We start from the raw sequence: 27,682 nt of genomic DNA, 5'->3' as shown, positions 1-27,682 counted from the left end.
CCTGGTGATAACGGCTCACCAAACCCTCATAGGTCATATCATCACCGACCGCCACACGGTCATGAATCTCCGAGTTAAGGCCCTGAAGGAACAGATTGTACTTCATCTTGGAACTATAAGCAATCTTGGGGCAATAGGATAATAGATCAAAGAACTTCTGCTGATATTCCTCAATATACATAAATCCCTAACGCAGACTCAGTAACTCACCCGTCTTCATCTGACGGAGTGCAGGAGGAAAATACAGCTTCTGAAAAGCTATGCGGAACTCAACCCAAGTGGCAACTCCTCTCGCCGCAACGAATGGTGCAGAAGTAAACTTCCACCACTTACGGGCTCGTCCATCCAGAAGATAACCAAGCGTCTCCATCTTCTGCTCCTCAGTACAGTGAAACGTCTGAAAAGTTGTCTCCATGCGATCTATCCAGTTCTCCGCATCCTCCGGAGTCTCGCCTCCAATCAAGGTCTTAGGACCCATTTGTAAGAATCAACGCACACTGAAACGGTTCTCATCATGACGACGATGATGGCGTTCTCAACGACGCTCCCGATCGTCATCGCCCCAACGTCCGCCTATACTTCCATGGCTACTCTGATCACCGTGATCTGCCATCTACAAAAATTACCTCACGGTTATCTTATGAAGAATCTAAATCCCAAGAATACTATGCATGCTCTGATACCATAAATGTAGTGACCCTTACCGAGATCACCTACTAAACAGAACTTAGGCATGCAATTAACTTAATCAAACAGTAAACCAGAAATAAACTGCGGAAACAATAAACGTTAATACAATCCCAAGGAAAGGAATCTGCAAATACCCAAATAGTTATACAACCAAATCGAACGCTGTATCAACCCAATACAAATAAGAATAAACCCTAGGCAAAGCTCCAACTGGCCATCCACTGCCTAGCCCCTCTTGGATCCATCCGCTTCATCCAATCGCAAACCTGCCCCATGGAATAGGGTGTCCAGAAACACAGAGTACAAGATGTGAGCATAAAACTCTCAACACAAGAGTATGAGTATACATGAATGCAAGTGTACCATCTACTGACTAGAGGTCAAGAATCAGATAACAAAGATAGACTGGACCCTGGTATGTAGCACGCTGTGCCGTCGCTTTAGGAGGTGACTCACATACCGAAATACCAGTGGATACGCCGGACCCAAATCGATGGAAGTCCATCAACTAACAGGATAGGGTAAAACCCTACTAACAGACATCTCAAAAGAGATATCTCAAGATGCAAATGTATGCAGCATAAAATCATGTCATATCAATCATGCAATCACATAATACATGCATACTCAGTCAGGATATCTCGAACAGTACTTTCGTACCTCAAATACCAGGCAAGCTCTACCGGCTCTAAGTCCACGCCTATAATCTGCACTACACAGCGAAATGATACTAATATCATTAAAGTGCTCTAAAAGCCTTAACTAAGCTATTTCATACTCCTAAATATTTTTAGAAAGCAAAAGTTATACCTTCGTCCGTCGTCAGCCCTTTGTTGTCGCTTGCCTCAAAACTAGGCCACAGCTCCGCTACGACGCCTGGATCGCTAAGCCACTTCTGGATTCCCAATGGGACGCCTAGAAAGCCCTAGATCTAAGCTGGAAGACCAAGGAATCGAGAGAAGAGAGGTGAAATGTGCATCTGAAAATGAGTCTCGGCACCTCTATTTATAGATATCGAACGCAACGTCCGTTCCTCCATCGTTGCGTCCGTTCTACCTTTGTTGCGTCCGTTCACCATCATTGCGTCCGAACGTCACATCATGTGCGTAAGCAGTGACACATTCTTGCTGGCACAAACGTTGCATCCGATCCTTGGACGTTGCTGAAAGAGTGGGTGCCCGGTGAGCCAACTTGTGGCTAAGGGCTTTTATGACTCTATGCATAAACAATCTTTTGTTTAATATAACTTACACTTTTATAATGACATTTACTTTATCTTTTATCATATTATTATATTGTGACATACTATAAGATGTTTAGATGAAGACCTTGAATATACTATATTGTATGTAAGATGTGGTAGCACATGGGGATGGCTATAATGAAACACATCTTATAGTCACTGTATATTCTAAACAGTTCCTAGGTGATTGAGCCGTCCGTTAATAAGGATAAGGATCGCTCGAGATTGAGACTAGCATTTGCGATGCTGAGTACCACGTTTCATTGGTATGGAACATAGAGATGTTCAAAGCATGCAAATGGATATTCATATGATGAATGATCGAACTATCCTATCCGGACTTTCCAAGTGGTTATCACTTATTGAGTGGATAAAGTCCGCGGTTTTGGTTGTACACCATTAGTCCTTATTACTTGAAACATCATTGAGACTCTATATGCTAGTACTGTACTTTGACTCTTTTACTGACTCTATTAGGGTCATCAGATGTCGGGATTGGGTACAGTTACGACACATATAGGAGTCGATGCTTTGTTGTCAAGGATTCATCGCACACTTGCGAGTGTGGATATCCTATGCAATCTGAGGAGATATTAGTGTGAAGAATCTCTGGCCAGAGTACATGATGTGTTTTAGGTTACTTGGTTTCCTAGTAGCACATGCGATGTCACTATTTGATCTTCAAGATGCATTGCATAGTTATCGAATCTCGAACGACTCTCGATTTACCAATGGTTGTTGATTCGATCAGGATATATGGATGAAAGGACCGTACTATACGCTAACCAAAATCTATTGGTTCTTGCAGGCACTATCAGTGATACCTAGGGAATCATGGGGAGATGTTGCTAGGCGCTCTTACCATGATTCGATGGGCAAGTCGGAAATTGTTGTTCCGAGTCACAAGGAGTTGTGAGCCCACGGCTAGCTGTATCCCTGAACCATTGAGGGTCACACAAGTAATGAATTTTTAATCCCCGTTGAGATAATTAAATTTAAAGAGTTAAATTTAGTGAATAAAGAAGTGGGACTTCTTATTTAAGAGTAGAGGGAGTAAGATTTCCTAAAATGACATAGTGATGGACATTTTTGGAAATCACTGAATTTGGATTCAGAAAATTTATCTTGACTTTAAAAGATGCAGAAATGGTTTCTGTGCACATTGGTGAAATTGGTTTATCAATCTGAGTCACGATGAATTTTATATTAATTTCTGAACATGCGGGCTTTGCTTGTCAGACTTGAACTTATGACTAATGGGCCCTAAGCTGTTAGCAGCCCACATTATAAATAAGTTATTGCAGTGCAGAAATTAGACAACACAGGTCATAATTTCGAAAACCTAGAGAGCTTTCTCTCAAGAAATTCGGCCGACCCCCTCCCCCTCTCTCACAGTGTTCGAAAATTCAGTCTGTGAAATTTTGAATTTGCATACTGATTTAACAGATCATATCTGTTCTATCTCGTCGTAGAAACTTCTGATAGACTTTCTAGTACAGTCTATCAGAGGGATTAAATTTCTGTTCGTGGACCTGATTGAAGAATTGTTCGTTCATCAGTTCCTGGGATATACAACAAGAGCAGATTAATCTGTTGGTGTCCATAATCTCGCTTCGAAATTTTAAGGTAAAATTTATATTGTTTAAATTTTATGTTATCAATTTTAATCGTAGAAATTTGATACCCATATGGAATCGTTCCATATAAAAATTTAAAACTTCCGCTGCACCGGGTATCACTTTCTTTTTCGATCCGAAGAACGACCGTGTTCCAACAGTGGTATCAAAGCCAGTTTGTTCTCGGATTTTATGATTAAAATATTGTTCAATTGTACAAGCCTCGATTTTTCATAAAAATAAAACGAATAAAAAAAATTTAAGTTTCCGGGGGCTGCCCGCTGCCCACTCTGCGCGCAGCTGGGCTAGGGCAAACGTTGCCCTAGCCCAGCGCGCAGCTGGCCCGCGCCCAGCGGCCCAGCGAAGGGCTGGGCCCCCGGCCCGATTGTCGGGGACTGCCCGGGATCGTCCCGGGCAGCCCAGAAAAATTAAAATTTTATTTTTTTGAAATTTTGAATTTCAGCCAGTTAATTGTTATCGGGCCCAGTTTTTGGCCCGATTGAAAATTGTTTCAGTTGGTCCACGAGGAAGTGGGTCAAAATTGTTTGAGCCCAAAATTTTTAAGAAAATTAATTTTTGGATAAATTTTGAATTTTGGAAATTTATAAATTTAATCCAATAAATTAAATCTTTAATTATTAATTTTGGTACAATTGATAATAAAATATGATATTATGTATAAAATTGGATTTTATATGTAAAATATGATTTTATGGATAAACTAGATAAAATATAATTTTATGTATAAAATAAGATTTTATGTATGAAATATGATTTTATCTATTTAAATTTTATTGTCATTGCATGATATCCAATAAATTAATTTTTGAATTAAATATTATTGGATAAGGATGATCGATTGTCATGACCAATATTATAGGTGTATGTTAGGTTGTTTACATTTGGTTTTAATTATTGTTGTTGGATTTATTAATGGGTCTGGTTTATGGCCCAATAAGAATTGTCATATATAATAAAAGTGGGCCTGGTTTATGGCCCGTTCCCACCCCTTAAATATGTATCCCCTGCTTGTCATCGAAATTTATTGTAAATTTTAGACTTAGTGGGAGATGAAGATTTGAAGACAAAGGTGGGCCCAACAGACAATAAAGACCGAAGAAATGTAAATTGGAAGCTCAATGTAATAGGATTGCATTGCATACTTGCATATTACCTAGGATTGGACTTAGACTCGTGATTGGCAACCACAGGTCGATTAGTAATGGAATCGATCATCCTAAAATAATATATGATATTATTGTTGTATGCATGTTTAGACTAAATTGTATGAATCCCGCAAGCATACAAATTTTAAATAATGAGACAAATTTTCGAAATTAAAATCCCTCATTTTAAATATGATTTAAAATTGATATCAAGATAAACGAAAGGGCATTTAAATATTGTTTAAATGTTCCTACCTTCCATCAACGATCAATGTATGAGATGCTACCCGCGGATACGGTCCGGCTCATATTACTGGGGGGGCCCGTTCGTCGGAAAGTTGTACATTGGATCGACACATGTTGTAAGTTGGATGGAACTCCCATGGGATTGGCTCATATTATTGGGGATCCACATGGCTACCGTCCATCACAACTTAATATTGATGGGCCATCTTGACGTGTCACAATAAACAGCGTCATATTATTGGGCCCTTATTGGACATGAGGTAAAAATATGGAGGTTGCTTTAGAAGCAATTGGGCTCTACCATTTGAAAATTATGGTTGGCTGATATTTTTCGGGACTATAGTTTGTCAATTGGACTCCATGTTCCCACTAAAGAAAATGTTTCTCGTTTTCACTAGAAGGTAGTGAAATCGTTAAAATAGTGGGAGTGAGATTCATAAAATAAATTTCGCCTTATTTTATGTCTTAGTAAATTAATTAAACAATCACTGATTATTGTCTGTTTCTTTTCAGTATTTCATTAAGATGAATTCGCGCAATCCACTATTCTCTATTCTCGAACAAAACAAACTGACTGGCGCAAACTATACGGAATGGTTCCGTAAGTTGAAGATTGTCTTGACCTCAGAGAAGATGTTCTACGTGTTAGAAAAATCTCATCCGAAGGAAGCACCAGCTGATATAAGTCCAGAAGAGTTGGCCAAACTTGATAAATGGTGGGACCATGATATCAAGGCCAAATGCTATATGCAAGCTTCGGTGTCTGATGAACTCCAGAGGCGATTTGAGGATACCGTGAATGCTGCTGACATTCACGCACAACTCAAGGAACTTTTTGGGGCTCAATCGAGAGCTGAAAGGTTCGCTACTGTAAAAGAGTTAATGACGTATCGCATGCGTGAAGGGACTTCGGTCCGTGATCATGGGGTATGCGTGATTTGGCTCATTCAGAAGTTGGTAATGCTTGAATTGGTATTGGAGCATGAACTCAATGTGGACTTATTACTTCTCTCTCTTCCTTCATCGTTTGACGGTTTTGTGGTGAATTTCAATATGAACAATATAGAGGCCTCCCTTGAAGAGATGGTCAATATGCTTGTAACTTATGAAGCCACTTTAAAGAAGGATAAACCAGTTCTCTTGGTGGGCTCCTCTTCTTCTGCTAAGAAGGGGCCAAGTACAAAGGGTAAGAAACGTTCTGCCCCATCCAAGAAAATCGAACCCGAGAAGAAGAACAAGACAAAGGCTTCAAACGTGGAAAAATCCAAGGATGTTTGCCATCACTGCAAGAAACCCGAACATTGGAAACGTAACTGCAAGGAATATCTTGAGCAGTTGCGAACTGCGAAGGGTATGTTTTATATTGAAATAAATATTTCACTTAATACTACTTCTTGGGTATTGGATACCGAATGTGGATCTCACATTTGCAATGATTTGCAGGTGATGACAAGAAGTCGCAAGCTTAGGATGGGTGAGACCCAGCTGAGGCTCGTAAATGGTTCTAGAGTTGAAGCCAAAGTTGTGGGAGACGTTTATTTAATTTTGCATAATGATTTTAAGTTACTTTTGAGAGATGTTTTATTTGTTCCAGACTTGATTAAAAACATTATTTCTGTTTCTATGCTTGATAGAGATGGTTTTTCTTGCAATTTTGTGAATGGAATTTGCAATATTTACAAGAATGAATGTTTGATTGGAAATAGACAACTTGAAAACGATCTATATAACTTAAAATTAAAAGACGTTCCAATAAATTATGTTGATAAACCGATAACAACGAACAAAAGGAAAATCGATAGTCAAAACCCGGCAAACCTTTGGCATGCTAGGCTAGGTTATATTTCCTCAAGGAGGATGAACAAGCTAGTGGGAGAGGGCATGTTTGATATGTCTGATATTAACTCTCTACCTACTTGTGAGTCCTGCCTGAAAAAAAAAATGACTAAATCTCCTTTCAAAGGAAAACCTGAGCGTAGTCAAAATCTATTGGATTTGATCCATACAGATGTTTGTGGACCATTTAGTATTGGTACAAAATTTGGTCACACCTACTTCATTACCTTTACTGATGATTATTCTAGGTATGGGTACTTATATTTGATGAAATATAAGTCTGAATCATTTGAAAAGTTCAAAGAATTCAAGGCTGAAGTAGAAAACAAACTAGGTAAGAGTATTAAAGCACTTCGATCAGATCGAGGTGGAGAATACTTAAGTACCGAGTTCTTGGATTATCTAAAAGAGAATGAGATTCTCTCTCAGTAGACTCCTCCTATGACACCTCAGCTGAATGGTGTTTCGGAGCGTCACAATCGAACCTTGTTGGACATGGTTCGATCTATGATGAGCTTCACTGAGCTCCCACCTTCATTTTGGGGCTATGCTCTTGAAACGGCGGTATTGTTGTTGAAAAACGTCCACACTAAAGCAGTGGACAAAACACCATACGGGTTATGGAATGGCAAAGCTCCTAAGTATTCATACTTGAGGATTTGGGGATGTCCTGCTTACGTGAAGCAGACAGTGGGAGATAAGTTGGATAGTCGATCCACCTTATGTTATTTTGTAGGGTATCCGAAGAATTCAATCGGATATTATTTCTATCATCCTACTGAAACAAAAGTGTTTGTTTCAAGGAATGCCACCTTCTTGGAGAAGGAGTTCTTATTGGATAAGAAATGCAAGATGATGGAACTCGAAGAAATTCGAAAAGAACCCGAGATACAAAATAACGATCCTATACCTCAAGAATCATCACAAGACACGCCTATTACTAGAAGATCCGAGAGGACTTCTAGGCCTCCTATTAGATATGACCTTCTTCTTGAAGGGGATCAAAGTGAACCCGACATTGGATGTGATCCAAGAAACTTCAAGGAAGCAATTTCTGATGCGGATTCGAATTTATGGCTTGAAGCTATGCAGTCGAAAATAGATTCGATGCATACAAACCAAGTTTGGTCTTTAGTAGATCCTCCCGATGGAATTGTTCCAATACGGTGTAAATGGATCTACAAGAGAAAACTTGGGCCTGATGGAAAGGTACTGACCTACAAGGCACGATTGGTAGCAAAAGGTTATACTCAAAGACAAGGAGTTGACTATGATGAAACCTTTTCACCAGTCGCAATGTTCAAGTCCATAAGAATCCTTATTGCCATAGCAGCATGGTATGACTATGAGATATGACAAATGGATGTGAAGACTGCATTTCTTAATGGAAACATTAAGGAAGAAATCTATATGATGCAGCCCGAGGGATTCACATCCATGGGAAGCGAGCATAAGGTATGCAAGCTTCAGAGATCAATTTATGGTCTCAAAAAAGCATCAAGAAGTTGGAACCAAAAATTTGATGAAACAATAAAGGACTTTGGTTTCATCAAAAACCCGGAGGAACCGTGCGTGTACAAGAAAGTAGTTAAGGATGCGGTGACGTTCTTAGTGCTTTATGTTGATGACATCCTACTCATTGGGAATGACGTAGGGATGTTGCAGTCAACAAAGATATGGTTGTCAGGTAGATTCTCGATGAAGGATTTGGGTGAGGCATCCTATATTCTAGGGATACAGATCTATAGAGATAGATCTAAGAGAATGATAGGACTCACTCAAGCAACCTACATCGACACTATATTGAAAAGGTTTTCTATGGATGAGTCCAAGAGAGGACATCTACCTATGTGTCATGGAGTCTCTCTATCCAAGTTTATGTGTCCCAAGACTGACGAAGAGATAGAAAAAATGACACACATACCATATGCGTCAGCCATAGGGAGTATCATGTATGGGATTATATCTACCAGACCGGATGTGGCATTTGCTCTGAGTGTCACGAGCAGATATCAAGCCAATCCAGGTCAAATGCATTGGAAAGCCGTGAAGGATATTCTTAAGTACTTGAGAAGAACTAAGAATGTATTCATGGTTTATGGAGGAAGAGATCTTAAATTGGAAGGCTATACCGACTCTAGCTTCCAAAGTGACGTGGATGACTCGAAGTCAACCTCTGGATTTGTGTTCATGCTCAATGGCGGTGCTGTCTCTTGGAAGAGTTCCAAGCAGGACACCACAGCGGATTCCACCACTGAGGCAGAATACATTGCGGCATCAGCTGCTGCTAAAGAGGCCGTTTGGATGAGGAATTTCGTCCAAGAGTTGGGCGTTATTCCTGAATCTGTTGGTCCAGTCCCGGTGTACTGTGACAACACGGGTGCCGTTGCTCAGGCAAAGGAACCAAGGTCTCATCAAAGATCCAAACACGTACTGAGAAAATACCACATCATCCGGGAGATCGTGGAAAGAGGATACATCACTGTCGAGAGTGTGGCCTCTGCAGACAATATCGCTGATCCACTTACTAAGCCCTTGCCAGGACCATTATTTGACAAACATCGCGAAGCAATGGGACTACGTAATATGACTAGTTGGCTTTAGGGCAAGTGGGAGATTGAAAGAGTGGGTGCCCGGTGAGCCAACTTGTGGCTAAGGGCTTTTATGACTCTATGTATAAACAATCTTTTGTTTAATATAATTTACACTTTTATAATGACATTTACTTTATCTTTTATCATATTATTATGTTGTGACATACTATAAGATGTTTAGATGAAGACCTTGAATATACTATAGTGTATGTAAGATGTGGTAGCACATGGGGATGGCTATCATGAAACACATCTTATAGTCACTGTATATTCTAAACAGTTCCTAGTCGATTGAGCCGTCCGTTAATAAGGATAAAGATCGCTCGAGATTGAGACTAGCATTTGCGATACCGAGTACCACGTTTCATTGGTATGGAACATAGAGATGTTCAAAGCATGCAAATGGATATTCATATGATGAATGATCGAACTACCCTATCCGAACTTTCCAAGTGGTTATCACTTATCGAGTGGATAAAGTCCACGGTTTTGGTTGTACACCATTAGTCCTTATTACTTGAAACATCATTGAGACTCTATATGCTAGTACTGTGCTTTGACTCGTTTACTGACTCTATTAGGTTCATCAGGTGTCGGGATTGGGTACAGTTACGACACATATAGGAGTCGATGCTTTGTTGTCAAGGATTCACCGCACACTTGCGAGTGTGGATATCCTATGCAATCTGAGGAGATATTAGTGAATAAAGAAGTGGGACTTCTTATTTAAGAGTAGAGGGAGTAAGATTTCCTAAAATGACATAGTGATGGACATTTTTGGAAATCACTGAATTTGGATTCAGAAAATTTATTTTGACTTTAAAAGATGCAGAAATGGTTTCTGTGCACATTGGTGAAATTGGTTTATCAATCTGAGTCACGATGAATTTTATATTAATTTCTGAACATGCGGGCTTTGCTTGTCAGGCTTGAACTTATGACTAATGGGCTCTAAGCTGTTAGCAGCCCACATTATAAATAAGTTATTGCAGTGCAGAAATTAGACAACACAGGTCATAATTTCGAAAACCTGGAGAGCTTTCTCTCAAGGAATTCGGCCGACCCCCTCCCCCTCTCTCACAGTGTTCAAAAATTCAGTCTGTGAAATTTTGAATTTGCAGACTGATTTAACAGATCATATCTGTTCTATCTCGTCGTAGAAACTTCTGATAGACTTTCTAGTGCAGTCTATCAGAGGGATTAAATTTCTGTTCGTGGACCTGATTGAAGAATTGTTCGTTCATCGGTTCCTGGGATATACAACAAGAGCAGATTAATCTGTTGGTGTCCATAATCTCGCTTCGAGATTTTAAGGTAAAATTTATATTGTTTAAATTTTATGTTATCAATTTTAATCGTAGGAATTTGATACCCATATGGAATCGTTCCATATAAAAATTTAAAACTTCCGCTGCACCGGGTATCACTTTCTTTTTCGATCCGGAGAACGACCGTGTTCCAACAGTTGCGTCCGTTCCACTGACCCTCCGGACCATTTCTGATCATTCCGGGTCCATTTCTGTACTCCGCTAATCCATTAGAAGTCCCCTTAATCATGTTTAATCTAAAATAACATGATTTTTTGGATTAATAACAATTACTCACTAATTCTGGGTACGGGCTACTACAGAGTATCCTTTTGCTAGTGGTGGCGTTGGTGCTGGTTCTTCTCCTGAAGTGCTGCCTGGTAGTGTCCCTGTGGAGGATTCCTCGTCTGGTGATTCTTCACCTCTATGTCCTTCTGCGCCGTATCTCGTTCCACCCACCTGCTCCATCCAGTCTCCACCCATCGCCGAACCCCGCCCCACTACCCCTCGGCCTCTTGAGCCACCGCCCGAACCAGCCACAGCCACCCCACCCATACCCTCGACCTCTCATCCTATGGTTAACCGCTCTATAAATAATATTTTCAAGCCCAACCCTCGCTTCTCCCTCACTGCTATCACTGACACCACTCCATCTGAGCCATCCTCGCACACTACAGCTCTCAAAGATCCCCGTTGGCGTGCCACAATGTCTGAGCAGTTTGATTCTCTTCTTCGCAATGGCACCTGGAATCTTGTTCCATTTGTCTCTTCTCAAAATGTGGTCGGCTGCAAATGGGTGTTTCGGATTAAACGGAAACCTGATGGCTCTGTTGACCGTTATAAAGCTCGCCTTGTTGCGAAGGGATTTCATTAACGTCCTGAAATTGACTACACTGATACTTTTAGTCCTGTGGCAAAACCCACTACAATTCGCATTCTCTTATCCCTTGCCATTTTCTATGGGTGGCCTCTCCGTCAGATGGATGTCAATAATTCTTTTTTGCAGGGTCAACTCGATGATTGTGTGTATATGGCGCAGCCGCCTGGGTTTGTTGATCCTAATGTTTCCTCCTATGTCTGCAAGTTGAACAAAGCCATTTATGGTCTTAAGCAGGCGCCCCGGGCCTGGTACACGGCCCTTCGGCAATTTTTAGTCAGTCTTGCCTTTACCGCCTCTCGTGCTGACACATATCTTTTTATTTACTGTTTTCGGGGTGTTACTATGTATCTTCTTGTCTATGTTGATGACTTGATTCTCACAGGAAATAATTCTGGCGCCATCCAGGACTTCATTGATCAATTAAGCCGTCGGTTCTCTGTCAAGTTCTTGGCTCCTTGTCTTATTTTCTTGGTGTTGAAGTGGATTCCTACTCAGGGGGCCTCCGTCTCTCTCAGAAAAAGTATATGCGTGATATCCTTACACGAGTTAACATGGCAGACTCAAAGCCGACGCAGTCTCCTATGGCTTTGTCCCCTACGCTCCACCAGTCTGATGGCTCGCCCCCTGTCGATGCCACTGTGTATTGTCAGACGGTTGGTAGTTTACAGTATCTCTCGTTTACTCTCCCAAATATTGCTTTTGCTGTGAACAAGCTGTCTCAGTTTATGCACTCTCCATCCTCTGTGCATTGGGGGGAGGGGTGTCAAACGGCTCCTGCGCTACCTCAATGGTATGCGTTCATATGGTCTTCTTCTCCAGCGTCACAATTCTCTATCACTCCATTATTACTGTGATGCGGATTGGGCTGATGATGTGGATGATCGCACGTCCACTGGTGCTTATATTGTGTTTCTCGGTCCCAATCCTATTTCCTGGAGTTCTAAAAAGCAGGGCTCTGTTGCTCGATCCTCTACGGAAGCTGAGTATCGTGCTATCGCCTCTGCTGCTGCGGAGGTGCAATGGGTCGGATCTCTTCTTACTGAATTTGGTGTTGTTCGTGCGTCCTCTCAGGTTCCTATCTATTGCGACAACATCGGTGCTACCTATTTATGTGCAAATCCTGTGTTTCATTCTCGTATGAAGCACATTGCTTTGGATTATCATTTTGTACGTGAGCTGGTTTAGAGCCACAAAGTTCGTGTTTCTCATGTCTCGTCCTCTGACCAGCTGGCTGATTCCTTAACAAAGTCGCTCTCTGGTTCTCGTCTGCGTCTACTATGTTCCAAGATTGGTGTCTCTATGAGTCCACCATCTTGAGAGGGCCTATTGAAATATATTGTATATTATGTTTCCTTTTATCTTGTAATAATTTATTCTTTGTATTTATTTAGTATTTATTGTTGTATATAAATATCCTATGTAATCATTATTCAGATATATGAAAATTATAATTCTCTCATTAGTTTCAACAGTAACATGTAAGAGGTGTTAAAATGAGTTAGCAGAACGGATCGACCCACAACTTATCATAACACATCATTAGGCGGGACGATACGAGACGAGTCGACTCACCTTTTAGGCAGGTTGATAAATTGTAAACTCAACCCAACTCAACCCATCTATTTTATATGGCAAGGACCAATCCGACAGAACTGACTCGTTTTGACTTCATTAGACTAACGTGCTATCTCCTTAAACATCCCTAAAAATTAGGGAGACCTTGTGGCAACTCTAGCTTTTGTGTATACAAATTCTAATTGAGGCATTGTATTTCTTCAGGCCAGTTTCCCAAATATATCAAGGGTAGCAACTAGCAACCTACCAAAGCGGCTGGTCTGCGTGTTTTTGAAAAGCCATTTCTGATTCCTCCCTCGTCAGACTTCTTTCCTTCGAAATCATATGTTGTCGTTTGACAATCTTGCTCATCCTCGGATTGATCATCCCAATCCAAGTCCAGTTCATCTGCCAGCTAAAAGGAAAAGTATCTGATTCTGGCATACACCATATTGCTTCGAAAGAATCGCAGCAGGTTGTGTTGTTTTATGTCCCCTCGACAACAAGAAGGAACCCAATTCCAATTCATCCCACAAACAAGTTCTTGCATTACATTTTGCAGATTTTTGAGCGAGACTAATTTACAAGTCATTTTTGGTCAAAAAGGAATTACCAGCAATCTTCTTTCTTCTCCGGAATCTGATGAAAAATGGGTCGCACAATCGCTAGTTGGAACCCATTATCATACTGCTGTTCCACTGGAAATCTTGATTCAAAAGGATCAATAAATTTTGTCTCTTTTGTAGGAAACCATGGAACAAATGTGAATATCAAGGGTGCTCATTTTGTCACGTTAAGGCCGCTTCGCTGTAATCTTGAAGGTATTGATTTCGAGGAGAGAACAAGCCCGTCTGAGGTACATTCAGAAAGTTTGAACTAAAAATTAATCTTAGAATGCTGAGCTTTCCAGTTTATTTAGATGCTGAAGCATGAAATTTTTTTTTTTTGTTTTGAACATTTTATTTTCATATTTTTTAGATTAGGCATATAAGCTTTAAGATAACTAATCGTCTAATCGAAGCAGGAAATTTAGGTAGAAAGATTCCTTACATCAGCTTTGTTCACGCAGAGATTATTACAAAATCTAGTGTCAGATTGCAAGTTTATTCATTATCGTGAAAATCAATGTTTTTGTTTCTGAAAAAATAGGAATTTTCTATGCTAAACCTGTTTGTTTATCCCCATGTGATACAATGAACATACATCAACTTCTATTAAAATGTGAATTACTCACATGATCCAATGGTGTTGAGAATGACCCGAGGAGCATTGACTAACTCGTAAAAATATTGTCACCTTGTATTTTCCTCAGGAGTCAGTTGAAATGTGTTCGGAATACTTTAGATATAAGAATGCAGAAGAGCATATCTGAATGGTCATCGGTTATTTTAGAAGTTTCATGGGAAAGTAAGCACTGTATCATAGGAGTTGTCATGAAGCTATTGATAATCATTCCAGCTGCTTTATGAATCGATCTCTATACCTTTACTCCTTACTTTTCACACTATATTTTTATGAAATTTATAGTATGTGACAGAGAGAGGACCAATTTATAGAATCACATGAATTTTTTCAAATTCTAACATGGTCTGGTTGGGATCAAGATTTCTCTTCCCAAATATCCAAATTAAAATACAAATTTTCGAAAAATGATGGCTTTTATATGTCTTCCCCTCTGGCCATATTGTTAGGTCCTCTCCTAAAAAGCCTCTTCCTTTGATCAATTTATTCAAGTATGATGTGCATTTGTTCTGTACGAACAGAAATTAAGAAATGGTAGATCAAAGAGTTGAGACCTGAAGAATAGATGGGACCTGTTGGTTTAAGAACACTGGATGTAATATCAATATCCAATTATAGGCCTTCCTATTTGTTGAGGTAACTGAGCTGACATATTGATAACTTCCCATGTAAAACTTTGGCAAACGATTCTTTAACTGAAGGATAATTTGTATCGAGTCTCTGAATGGTTCCATTCTCCACACTTTCATTTGCCCTGTTGTTTGAATCTTTTCTCTTTCACCTTCCACCAACTCCGAGTCGATTTAAATATATCTGTCCAAATTTACTGGAAAACAGGTCAAGAAAGAAATCGAGCAATGCTACAAACTCATACGAACGCTTCGCAGAGGTGTTGTATATTTGGGTTCATCGAGGTTGGGACCTGACCATCCACACTACAAACAGTCGTTTGAGTTGGGGAAAGAGGCAAGTTTATTGAATTCACGTCTTTCTTCTCCTTCTTTCAAAATAAAATATTCTTAACCCACAAGCTGAACTTGTGCATGTATTCAGTATACACTCTTACAAAACCAGCATGCTTGTATTAAGATTTCGAATTTGCTTGATTTCAGGCTCTCCAACTAGTATTTTTTTTGACAGATTGCAGGCCTATTAGATTGCACTTCATGGTCCGGGGCTGGTCGGGGGCTGATGGATGCCGCAACTAAAGGTGCTCTCCAAGCAGGGAAGCCTGTTGGTGGATTTAAGATTGCCAAGGAAGCTGGAGAATGGGTGGCCACAAATTTACATCCGTATCTTCCAATAGAGAGCTATCTTACTTGCAGGTAGCAGCAGCTATCTTTGAAATTACACCAATTTAGAGTGCATTTTTTAATGGAGAAGATGCTGACAAAAAATCTTTTCATGTTTTGTTGTGCTTCACTTTTTTGAAAAAGCACTTGAAAATAAAAATTAGAAACCTGAAAAGATGGCTTTTCGGAGTTCTTGTTCGTGTTTTTAAGCCTTTTTTTGCCAATACAATTAAAAAACAGTGCCTGATATAGTTATTTTTAAGGTACTCGTGGTTCAATCTATGTATATGTGAATCAACTGCTTTGTATGCCAATGCCACAATGTTCTCTCTTGAAGCACACTACTAGCGACATTGTTCTAAAAGACGCCACCTAGCGCTAGATGGTTCCACATGCTCGATTTTTAGAAAGGCGATGTCGCCTCAAGGTGCAAACATTTAGCAAAGTGTGTCTGTGTGTGCCTCAGAGGCTCAATGTATGCATTGCATGTGATGATATATAATTGTCCAGGACATTGTCCTTGCACGTCTCTGTTTGACAAGGCGTGCCTCGCGTTAGGCACCTGAGCTCTTGGGCATCATCATGTTTTACGTGTTTGAATACTTATGTAAATCACATGCAGGTTCTTTTCTGCAAGGAAGCATGGACTGGTAGATGCTGCTGTTAGAGCTACTAGCTCAGACAGAACAGCTGTTGTGGCTCTTCCTGGTGGCGTTGGCACTCTAGATGAGGTGTTCGAAATCTTGGCGTTGATTCAACTCAAAAGAATTGGATCGATGTTTCCCGTACCGTTTTTGTTGATGAACTACGATTCCTTCTACTCCAAGCTGCTGGATTTTCTTGGTGATTGCGAGGGCTGGGGTACGGTCTCACATGGTGAGATAGCATCACTATGGAAAGTTTGTAACAATAATTCAGATGCTTTGAGCTACCTAGCAGAATTTTACGGCCTCTGAATATGGCTTTTAAACCTCAAGGCTGACACACTTCGATTTTGATTAATGATGACTGGGTTGTTTTTCTCAAATGCTAGTATATTGTCATTAATTCTACATGATTTTAATATACATAATAGTTTGGCTTAGCATTAATAATCAATCATTTCTTAAAAAAAACAATTCCAACACAAAGTGGTTGTGGAAAATATAGTTGCCAGGTTAAACACGAGACGAATGCGATTCAGCAAAGAAAGAAAGGGTAAGTTAAATCTTATATATACAGGTCCTGTCTTGACATATATTTAACGGTTGACATTTATCAATAAATGTGATGTCAATTATTTTTTAGCGGGATTATATATTGATAAATGATGATCCTTAAATTTATTAGGGGGTAATGCCTGTAAAGGTAGGCTGAAATGATCCGAAAGGAAAGGAATTCACCCCAACTGACTGTATTAATAGAGCGTCGACCCATACATAGTAGCAGAAATTAAACGGCAGTACAACAAAGACCATTTTCCCCACCACTCTTCTTAACAACATATTTTCAGAAACAAAATAAGACGAGAAAACCATAATTAAGAGAAACAAAGGGGAGAAACGTAAAATCTGGAACAAGGATTGAAGATATTAATCAAGCCTCAAACCCCTTCGTCAAAGGCTGGCGGAAAAAGCTGATTGTTGAGCATCCATCTTCCACCACCAAATCTTAAAACAATGACAACTAACGATTAACATGGCCGCTGAAATGACAATAATCCATCTGCATCAACACGTCCCTGATGAAAGAGACAAAGGGTCCTTTTCAAACTTCGTAAAAGCTAGACCGAGCATGTTGAAGAGTTCATAGTTTCGAGAAATATTAATGCAGCTCAAAACAAGAAAAATAGGGTAAATGGCTAATAATATGTAGCTTTGTAAAACCAGAGCATATATTTGCCATACGAAAGCGAAGTAACATGTGACAAATGACAATGGAAAAGGCGGAATGATTGTGTTTCTTCCACAATCGCTACGCAAGCACCACAACCACCTATCTCGGAGGCACCGAATGGAACATAAAAATATACAGTCAGTTGTACATCATCCAGCCAGCCACAAAAGTAACTAATGGCTTCTTTCACAACATCATCTTTGCTCTAGTTCTTAGAAGAGATCCCAAAACTTAAATTGCATTGAACTCAATTTTGAATCCTTGATAATATCACCCAAAATATTAGCCACTAAACTTAAGACTCAGACTTTTTGAAACTTATCAACTCTATCGACAGAAAGCAGCTGCCTCATCAAAGGCATAGATAGATCCACATCTCTTTGTTGTTTTAGTATCCAAAGATCGTAAAGCCCACCATCGAACTGACAGAAGTCAGAAGGTGTATTCTATTTTCATTCTACAGTTTCTCACATCAGGACTCGATATTAAACATGTTGAAGGCTGCAAGCCATTTGAAATTACAAATTCTAACAAATCATGAATTCTTCCATGAAATTCTCAAATTCTGATATTAAACAAACCAACCATAAAGCCAAAAAGCATCTCAAGATCATACTTAACTACCGACAATCTTATCCTACTCAAACCAATTATCCAATAATATTTTAAAAATTATTTTAAGTAAAAGAAAGCAATTATAATATTTTAAAAATTATTTAAGTAAAAGAAAGCAATTATTCTTATCTCGGCATATCTTTCAGGTACTAAAGCAAACATTAATAGTATGTTCTCTTAAAATATTGCCAATAACTCACAATACAATCAGAAGAGAATCAAATAGATCATACACCATAATGCCTACATGGCTAAACATATTTCAACACCCATTTCCTAGACGATTGTGGCATGCTAGCTATCATTATCCGCTTCATTGCTGCTGATAGACTAAAATTAATCAAAAAGGAAAAGCATAAACCTTCAGCTCCTAGACCACCATTTACTAAGACAGGGATTCAGTAACTTGTAACCTTACAACTGATGTCATAACTAGCTCCATAATCAATGCCAGATGCTAACAAGTCAAGTAGTTACCCCAAAACTATAACCATAGTTTAGCATCCACTCCCTTTTACTACACGATGGCAATTGGAAGCAAAACCAAATGAATTAAGTGAGATAACATACATTTGAGTTCATGTTCACATGTTAAATTACTGATTCCCGCATGAAACAAGTGATGTTATTGGATTAAAAAGATACAGTTTTCCCCTTCTTAAAGACAATGATTTGAGTAATGCAATTTTTTCTAAAATTTTGTCCCAAAAATCACTGCCATCGAACCGCCACCCCCGTGATATTTCCACGGCTTGAGTGGATTGCATTGACAAATATAAATCGCTGACCAAAAAATTGTGTACCCAATTTAAACTTTAAAGAAGAGAGAAAAAAATTCATCAAACAATACCCAGGAAAATGAAAAAGAAACCATGCCATCATCCGCTGGAACTTGGTCGGTTCTCACTGGGGCCTGAACGGTTCAAGTATGTACGTTCATCACCCCTCCTCACCTGCGCGTACCCACCACCAGATTTGGGCCTCACCTCTTCCGCGTAACGATTTGAATGCGATCCGGTACCACCCACACCCTGAATGGGACCCGGTGAGCGCCCACCGTACTCGGATTTTGCCTTGAAGCTCGAGGATCCACTACCCTTCGCAGACTCAGATCCGACGTTCTCCTCCTTGCGCACAAAGCCCGGCCTAAGATGCGGTGGAATAAACTTGTCAGACTTCACCGGAGACACCAACGGAGGTGAAGGCGGTAACGTATAGGATCCGGTTCGGTCCTGTGGAAGGGGATGGATACCGTCAGGTTCTGTATAATTCCGGGGTCGATCTAGAGACGGCGGCGTAGCAGGAAGAGAACCCTTTTCTTTGTTTTCTGTATTCTGATTACTTGAAACGGGTTTTGCCGGCGAGGGACGGCTCAAAACAAGCATGTGGCCATGGATTTTCGAATTGGATACAGTGTTCTTGCTATGATTCGCAAAAGCAAAGCTTGACGATGAAAATGAACTGTTGGCGGTTGGTTTGATATTGTTGCTCAGTTTTTTCACAAATATTTCATTGAAGTTGAGGGAGGTGTATTTGTTGCTTCTTGCCATCCACCTATTCCGCCGATACTTCCGCCTGAATCACAGCCGCGAGCCACCGTTGCCAAAGGGATAAAAATGAAAGAGTCGATCGGAAAACTCTTGCTTGAATTGCTTCAGAGAATGCGTTGATTGGTCGATTCTAGCTCTTTTCTACGTTCGGGGCGACTGGCGAGGTGGGAACGTCGGTCGGGTGCACCAATAGGCCCCAAGCTATATCGGCCCGATAACGAGCCCAACCTCAATATATAAATCAGGACCCAAATGTCAACTGACCCAATTTGACTTGCAATTCTTCCCCCCATTTTTACAAATTTTTACGGCTATACAGCCTATACTCCCTTGTCAACTTGGATGACAATTTCCTCCGAATCTAGTGACTAGTCTGATATTTAACCCGAATAGATGAGGATACGAAGGGATCTCGATTAAATAAATAGATAATTGGATATGCAGATTTGTGGGTTTGAGGATGGAGGCGAACGTTGTAGCATCTTACTCATACCCGACTCTAACACCCTATTAAATATATATATATATATATATATTATTTATGTTAAAAAAATGTTAATTCTAATTTATTTTTATTGAATGATGGTAATTGGATGGAACGAAAAAAATTATGAGAGCTAATATTATTTTTTTAAGATAATGATATTGGAATAAATTATTATAATATTATATTATTTTTATATGATGCTTAGTTTGTTATTTTTTATCTTTAAATTTTTTCTTATTGTTTTTTAAGAATTTGGTAAATAAGCGTAATTTTATCGAAACAATTCAAATTTGAAAAAAAATATAATTGTAGGTGGTCATTGAGTATTTGGGTAGAATATGGACAATCGATCCTCCTACGGGTATGAGAATGAAAGTTGAATAATCGACAAAAATGGATATTGGGGGTATACAATAGATGAAGATGACGATGGAGAATAGAATCTTACCCGAACTCAACTCATTGTCATACCTATCAAATTAGGAATATCATCATTATGTAACTTGCATTGGATTTATTCTTAAAAATAAAATAAGAACTTGCTTTGGATTTTTTTTTGTTTTTTTTAGTTGGGGAAAGGATTTTTGTCACAATTGGATCTCGAACTCGAAACTCATCACACTTGAGACCTTGGTACCTGATGAGCTACACTTGAAACTTGCTTTGGATTTATAAACTAGTAATTTGCCATCTTAGTTAACAGCATCTTATGTCCTTTTAAGGTAGTAATTTACCATTAGCAAACCAACAAATCACAAAGCTAATTCAAATTAAAGTAGAATTCATTAAATACAATCTAACCATAATGTAGTTATATATGAACTAATATTGCATATAATTTATCATATGAATTATACAGTATGTAGATTTAGCAAAAGTTTAAAATCAAAAGGCATAAGTCAATGTCAAGATTATGAACTCGCCAAATCTTAAGTTCTCCGACCAAATTAAAGCAAATGTGCACTACATATGAATCTCTTGTTTGGCTATAACTATAATACAACAGTATAAATACATAAACTAAATGGAATCTAACCATGAATCAAAATCATCCTGAAGTTTAGATGTCGAACTACCGTTCGATTGCAAAGGAATAATGTCTCGGAACTCCTGGTCCTGGGAAAGTGATCCACCATCAATTTTCACCATATTAGACGTTTCCATGAGAAGGGTATCAATATCATCATCAATATTGACAGACATCGTTGGAGTTTTCGTCCTATCCGTGCCTTTCTTCTTAGCATCAGCTGATGTATATTGGACAGATGAAATTCCTACAGATGACATCGCGGTTGTATTTTCTTGAAAGATCTCAGATATGCTGCCAGACTTTTTCGGTGGGTTTGAAGGCTCAAGGAACTTGGTTTCAGCAAATGAGTTGAGAAGCATATTGAGGTCTGCTTCTGCATTTGCCGCCTCAAATGTAGATGGTTTCCTAGAAGCAGAATCCACGTTGGGTTTAAAAATGGACATCTGCTCCGTTTCTTGTGACTGCCCAACGTTATACTTATTTTGGTCCATTGAGCGTAATCCTTCTTTCAAAACTGCAATGGAATTGTTTATAGCAACAGTGCTAGATGGTGACATGAATTCACTATAGGGCAAGGGTTGAACGTTCTCATTTTGATCCATATCTTGGATTAGACATGATGATGCATCGGAATCTATTTCAACTGCCCGTGCACGAGTTTGAAAATGATCTTTGTCTTCACCACAAGCCTGTAACTCATCATTCAACTGCCACGTGTTGAAAATCATTTCATTAGTAACTACTAGCATTGAAATAGGCACATAATAGGTGTTTTGATAATCCTTTTCCCATTAATATAATAAATAGTTTACTATTTACGTTTGAAATGACAGCAAAGTAAATTATATCAGACATGCCCAAGCTCAAACACCAAAGTAAATCATCTCAGACATGCCCTAACAACATGTAACAGTCGCAAATGAGAGGAACAAAAATTGAAATGTTATGTGCTCAAATTGATCACAAAACAATCAAGTGACAGTCAACAGAGGACTGCTATGGCATGGCAGTTAGGTGATAAACCTGTTCATAATTTGACGTTTGAGGGGATAAAGAGAACTAAATGTAAATTCATGAGAACTATATACATCTCAACAATCAAAAACTACCAGTAGTCCAGGTTGACCTCTTGAAAACTGGTTGCATTAATTATGAACTTCAACTCTGACTTAAACAGCCTCTTCTAGATTCACAACTTATATCTTCCACCACGTATAAAGTCTGGAATCTGGGCACAGATACTCAAAGCCTAATCAGATGCTTCAAGACTACTATAATAGCTATTCGCTTACGTTATGCAAGGAAATTAACACACATAGAACGAGAACAGATGCAGCAAGAAGCTGGAGAAGAGACATTATACCAGCTCAGGAGGTAGCAGCACATCTGGCTCGAGAAATAGCCTCTCTGATAACTTTGCCTTTCCCAGTTGTTCTGCCAGCGCATCGAGATTGAGGGAAAGAAATGGTGCCTGTATATTGAAGAATTTATAAAGGAGCAAAGATTAAAATATATATATAAATGCGAAAAGAAAGAACAAGGAGATTAAAGCTGAGACGGAGAATGAAATCAGATAAACTCTTCCTAGTTTATCATATAGATACAGCATCTGAGAAACGGATGACGCTATCAATTATTGCACTGAATGGTCCACAAACATAAATGAAACAAATTCAGCCAGTAAAATTCAAACCAATTGCATGGCTAAGTTAGAGTTGTGTCTCTGTTTACTAGGTCAATAAGCATTATCTGATGTGAATCGTTGCAGGCAGATCTCAGCACCTACACTCCATGCAATTTTCAACTGTTTGGAATATATATTCATCTCATGGAGTGACAATTGGAATAAATGGCACTTAGAATACTGATATCATGGAAAAACAAGAGAGAAAAAGATTGTATCCGCAGAGACAATAATAATCATAAATAGGTCAACATGTTGCCACGTTCTAAGTCATAATAAACAGACAACAAAAGAGTATAGCTTCTAATCAAAGTTTAACTAAACAAAAATTACCTCATAACTGCTACTTGCTTTTTCGTCAAAATCAAAATCAAAATCAAAATCAAAATCATCCTTCGCAATCCATGAAAGCATGCTTTGCCCCTTGACAGAGAGCATCGGACCAAATCCCTGTGTAAATTCTAAGACATACAGATATCAATCAACTGCAAGTTCTCAACCAATCTATAATTTCAAGAAAAATATTTGCCCAAATAACTATCCGAAAACATTTATGGACACGTAGAAACTCAAGGAGGCATGCACACAAAAAAAAAAAGGAGGTATGCACATACTTGTAGGTGCATTTTATCCAGACAAAGCCACAGCAAATGATGCTTTTTATTGGATGTGTCAAAACATCATTGCAATGGGTCTTGTTTCTCAGTTGTGCTCCAATCAACACCAGATATAACATAATAGTATGAAGGTTAGGACGATAAGAACTATTGACTATATCCATCTTGGTCTGGTCCGAATCCGACCACACTATATCATGGAAATGTAGATTGCATGAGTTTCTCCAACAAATCTCATTGGCTTAGTGAAACAACACTTTTTTGTTTGAGTCAGTTACTACCATCCCACGGTTACTTAAAAAATTTGACCTCTTTCAAATATTTCTTTGGTTTTTTACCTTCCTAGAAATTTATTTTATTCACTACCTTCTTGTTGACAAAAAAAAAATTAAAATCAAGAGGCCATTTTTGAATGTCATTTGCCCAATATTCTCGTTATCCAACAATAGCCATAAAGGATATCAGATAAACCTATATCAAGATAGATGCGACGAAAACAATAAACTTTTAATGGAACCGATATTATTACATCTTCATCTCCTAATTTTGACATTACAAATCATATTCCATAATTCCACGGTTTTTTATAATGTCAAAAAGAGCATAGTCATGCACTACATTTCAATCTAGTCAAACATGAATCATGAATGACTACAAAGACTAAACTGCATAGAAAAATAACATACCTTCAATATTATCACTGAAGGAATGAAAGATGTCTGAAGAATAATTTGATTGTGGCTGAGCTTTGGCCTCGGAAATTAAGAAAGCATAATCCGCCCCTTTACTCTTAGGCACAAAAAACTCAGTTGGCACACCAGCACCCTCCCCAGATGGATCTTCTGAACCCACATCGAATTCTTCATCGTAACGATCCCAATTTGAAGGGAGCTTTGTTCTAGAGCCATGCGGTTTCCGGAGGTTCTCTCCAATTTGCTCACCAGCCGGCTTCTTATTGGCAGTGGCTGTACTTGAACTTACAGAAGGCCCTTTTGATGCTGAATGGTGGTTATTCTTCTTGGTATGACGCAGCGTATGAGCTCTCTTTGATTTCGCCAAAGCTTTTGCATCCATCTCTATTATACACTGTGATAGGATTATTCAATTGTCCTCCGTTTGACTCGTTTTTTGCATCTGCAACGATCCGGGAGTAGAAAGAGCCCTCGCCCGCCCTAAAACAAAATATCACTGCTGCTCTTTTTTCAAATCAGGACTGAATCGTGAATCTTTGAATAACGTTTCTTGGTTGTGAGCAGTACATTCACAAAGATTTCTGGAAAGCGTTGTTGGGTTAACGACAATTACCTTACAAATCTGTAAGTACCACAAATCTTGACTGACTGTGGCAGAAGGAGAAGGAGAAGGAGAAGGAGAAGGAGAAGTTTGAAGCTCTGACGAGGATGGGTTAGGTTTCATGGAGATACGAGAATCGTAAATACATGAGAAATAAGCTTTTGTAATATTGTAAAGTTAACAGAGGTATTTTCGTAATAATCACTTTTACCCTTCGAACAACAAAAAACATGCCAAACAAATTCTATATTTATAATCAAAATATTATACGGATGCATTTACTGATAAACGAAGGATTACATAATTAATACACACTAATTCTATGTATACTTGCAAAATTGAAAATGAGTATAAATTTTTCGGTCCGTTAATGATAGGATTTACGGATGATTTTTAGTCCTAAATTTTTCATGGGATTATAAATTTTTACAAGGTGAGATATATTGAAATTTTTTTTTAATCCATCCAACTAAACATATTATTATTTATTCATAACCACTCTATATCCTATCAAATTATCTTAATAATCATACTTTAATCTATCTTTGCTCAATCCCATCATTTAAAATAAACGCAACCTACAAATATAACAATCACACAAATTCGGTATCCATTAATTATCTCATCTCATGTATTAAACTTACGAAAATCCTCAGTGGTAAAGTTAAAGATTGTGGACTTGGAAATGAGATTAACTTTACTCCAAAAGCTAGTTTAAGATTGGAGGATTTTCTAATTTCCACGCAATGGCTGAGCCAGGATTTCACCTCCGTTTGGGCTAGAATTTTTTAGCTAGAAACCCAAAAACTCTGGAAGCTAAAAATTAAAATTTTTGAAAAAAAATTGAAAAATTTGCTGAAAAAACAAAAAAATATATATATTCAAAATTATCCGAAAAGAGATTAAATATTTCTCAGTGTATATGCAAACTCCATTGTTATTTGGTTGACGCATCTTGAAAAAGTGAAAGCATTATAACGTTGAAAAGCTTTAGAAGATAGAGATTGAAGAGGTGAAAATGGAATGCCCAATTCAATTGAATCTCGCATGAAGTCAAGAACAAACATGAAGAACAATCCATTTTTGTTTTTAGTTTTTTTTGTTTGTTTTTGGATTGGTTGTGAAAACTAAAATGTGGGTTACTTACTTTTTAAATTGGGTTACTTATTTTTAAATTGGGTCACCCTGGCTAATATATCATTAGCTCAAAAATTATAATTAATATGTAAAAAATAAAATAATTGGGCTGCTTAAAAAATTTTAAAAACAATTGGGCCACCCGGGCTTCAGCTCGGGTGACCTAACATAACACTTGGCTCCGCCTTTGCTTCCACAAACACAAATCACACGTCCATAAATGAAACAATTGGAGCGTGAAGACATTAACGAGTGATCCAAGAATGAAAGACATTAACAAGTGGCCGAACTACGAACAGTTCAGCAGATATATATATATATATATATATATACTAATCTATCTGGACACACGACACTCCATGTCTATAGCATCTCTGGTGCAAGAGAAAATCCAAAACAAATATTTCAGATGAACATCCATGTAGCGTATCAATAAGTTAAAACAATTGATGAAAAAAAGGGTTTAATACAGTATTATTGTCTTCTAAAATCCGATTAGTGGTTGGTGATAATGAATCCAAGTTATAAAATAAAGAAAAACTGAAATTTTCCAGATTAATTAGTAAGAAATTGAGTGCAAAAATAAGGAACTGTCAACAACATACAACTCTACAGAACATAAACAAACTAACTGAAAATAAGCAAAAAATATAATCAAATATGCCTATGAACTGCAATGTACATTGAATTTATGAGATCATACGTTATAAACAAAATCGAAGCCCTTCTGTTCCCTTAAAATCTTTCACGGATTTCATCGGCCCTAAATCAATTAAAAAGAAAAATCGCCAAAAGTTTTTTTTTGTTTTCCCCAACTTCTGTAATCATGGTTTGGCTGAGCTTGGTGGAGAGTGCTGAGGGCTTGAAGCAATACAAGTAGGGATGACAATGGGTCGAGTTCGGGTAGAATTCTATGTCTCTCTCGTTCCTATTTATTGTATCCACCACATACCCATCCACATCCTCTTCGGCTATTCAAACTTTCATCTTCATCCCCATCCACATCCCCATCCTCATCCCCATATTCGTAGGAGGATCAGATATTCATACTCTACCAGAATACCCTATTAAATATTACCATCTACAGTGGTATTTTTTTAAATTTGAAATATTTCTATAAAATTATACTTATTTACCAAATTCTTAAGAAACAATAAGAAAAATTAAAGATAAAAAATAACAAGGAGAATGGTCATTGCAAAATCATGCCTGAGAAATGAGGGCATGATCGATAGGAGGGAATGCGATAGAAATGTAATGAACATTCTCATCTCATTCCCGATATTCATAATTGGTTTGAATTTGGAATGAGGGGAGACATAAAATCTTTCCATTATTAAACTAAATAAGGGAAAGAATTTATAAATGAAGAAAAATTAGGAGTGAGAATGATCATTCTCATTCAAAATGAACGAAATGGCTATTGCCATGAATATCCGAATAGCCATTTCGTTCATTTTGAATGAGAATGGTCATTCTCACTCCTAATTTTTTTTCATTTATAAATTCTTTCCCTTATTTAGTTTAATAATGGAAAGATTTTATGTCTCCCTCGTTCCTATTTAATCTTTCCATTTATAAAATCTTTCCCATATGATCTTCTGTAATCATGGTTTGGCTGAGCTTGGTGGAGAGTTCTTCGGGCTTGAAGTGTAGTAATCCAATATCATTTTACAAGATTAAGTGAATAAACATGATTAAGGACTTAATTGGAATTAAGTTATGATT

General features: G+C 38.3%; 2 protein-coding genes across 2 annotated transcripts; one reads left to right on the top strand and one right to left on the bottom strand.

Moving 5' to 3' along the window:
- The first annotated feature begins 13,345 nt into the window (after positions 1-13,345).
- Positions 13,346-16,700, top strand: LOC140883600 (probable cytokinin riboside 5'-monophosphate phosphoribohydrolase LOGL6). Its single transcript, XM_073290140.1, has 4 exons — positions 13,346-13,988; positions 15,212-15,340; positions 15,515-15,699; positions 16,289-16,700. Exons 1-4 carry the CDS (start codon positions 13,782-13,784, stop codon positions 16,620-16,622), a joined length of 855 nt encoding a protein of 284 aa, XP_073146241.1. The 5' UTR covers positions 13,346-13,781; the 3' UTR covers positions 16,623-16,700.
- Positions 16,701-21,120: 4,420 nt separating this feature from the next.
- Positions 21,121-24,925, bottom strand: LOC140882826 (uncharacterized). The gene is made up of 4 exons (XM_073289036.1): positions 24,211-24,925; positions 23,241-23,368; positions 22,587-22,694; positions 21,121-21,930 (listed from the first exon to the last, which is right to left on the bottom strand). Exons 1-4 carry the CDS (start codon positions 24,596-24,598, stop codon positions 21,214-21,216), a joined length of 1,341 nt encoding a protein of 446 aa, XP_073145137.1. The 5' UTR covers positions 24,599-24,925; the 3' UTR covers positions 21,121-21,213.
- Between the last annotated feature and the right edge of the window lie 2,757 nt (positions 24,926-27,682).

Source organism: Henckelia pumila, chromosome 2 (genome assembly GCF_033568475.1).
Source record: "Henckelia pumila isolate YLH828 chromosome 2, ASM3356847v2, whole genome shotgun sequence".
In the NCBI taxonomy this organism is placed as follows: Eukaryota; Viridiplantae; Streptophyta; class Magnoliopsida; order Lamiales; family Gesneriaceae; genus Henckelia; species Henckelia pumila.
Note: the sequence above shows the minus strand (reverse complement) of the source record. Positions and strands in the feature narration are given on the sequence as shown.

Bases quoted from the DNA above. Each gene is read 5' to 3' on its own strand.
- LOC140883600 (XM_073290140.1), top strand. From the start codon at position 13,782: ATGGGTCGCACAATCGCTAGTTGGAACCCATTATCATACTGCTGTTCC. The intron at 13,989-15,211 runs GTACATTCAGAA...ACTGGAAAACAG, and splicing joins AGAGAACAAGCCCGTCTGAG to GTCAAGAAAGAAATCGAGCA. The intron at 15,341-15,514 runs GCAAGTTTATTG...TTTTTTTGACAG, and splicing joins CGTTTGAGTTGGGGAAAGAG to ATTGCAGGCCTATTAGATTG.
- LOC140882826 (XM_073289036.1), bottom strand. From the start codon at position 24,598: ATGGATGCAAAAGCTTTGGCGAAATCAAAGAGAGCTCATACGCTGCGT. The intron at 23,369-24,210 runs GTATGTTATTTT...TGTATGTCTTAG, and splicing joins CTTCAGTGATAATATTGAAG to AATTTACACAGGGATTTGGT. The intron at 22,695-23,240 runs GTAATTTTTGTT...TTCAATATACAG, and splicing joins AAGCAAGTAGCAGTTATGAG to GCACCATTTCTTTCCCTCAA.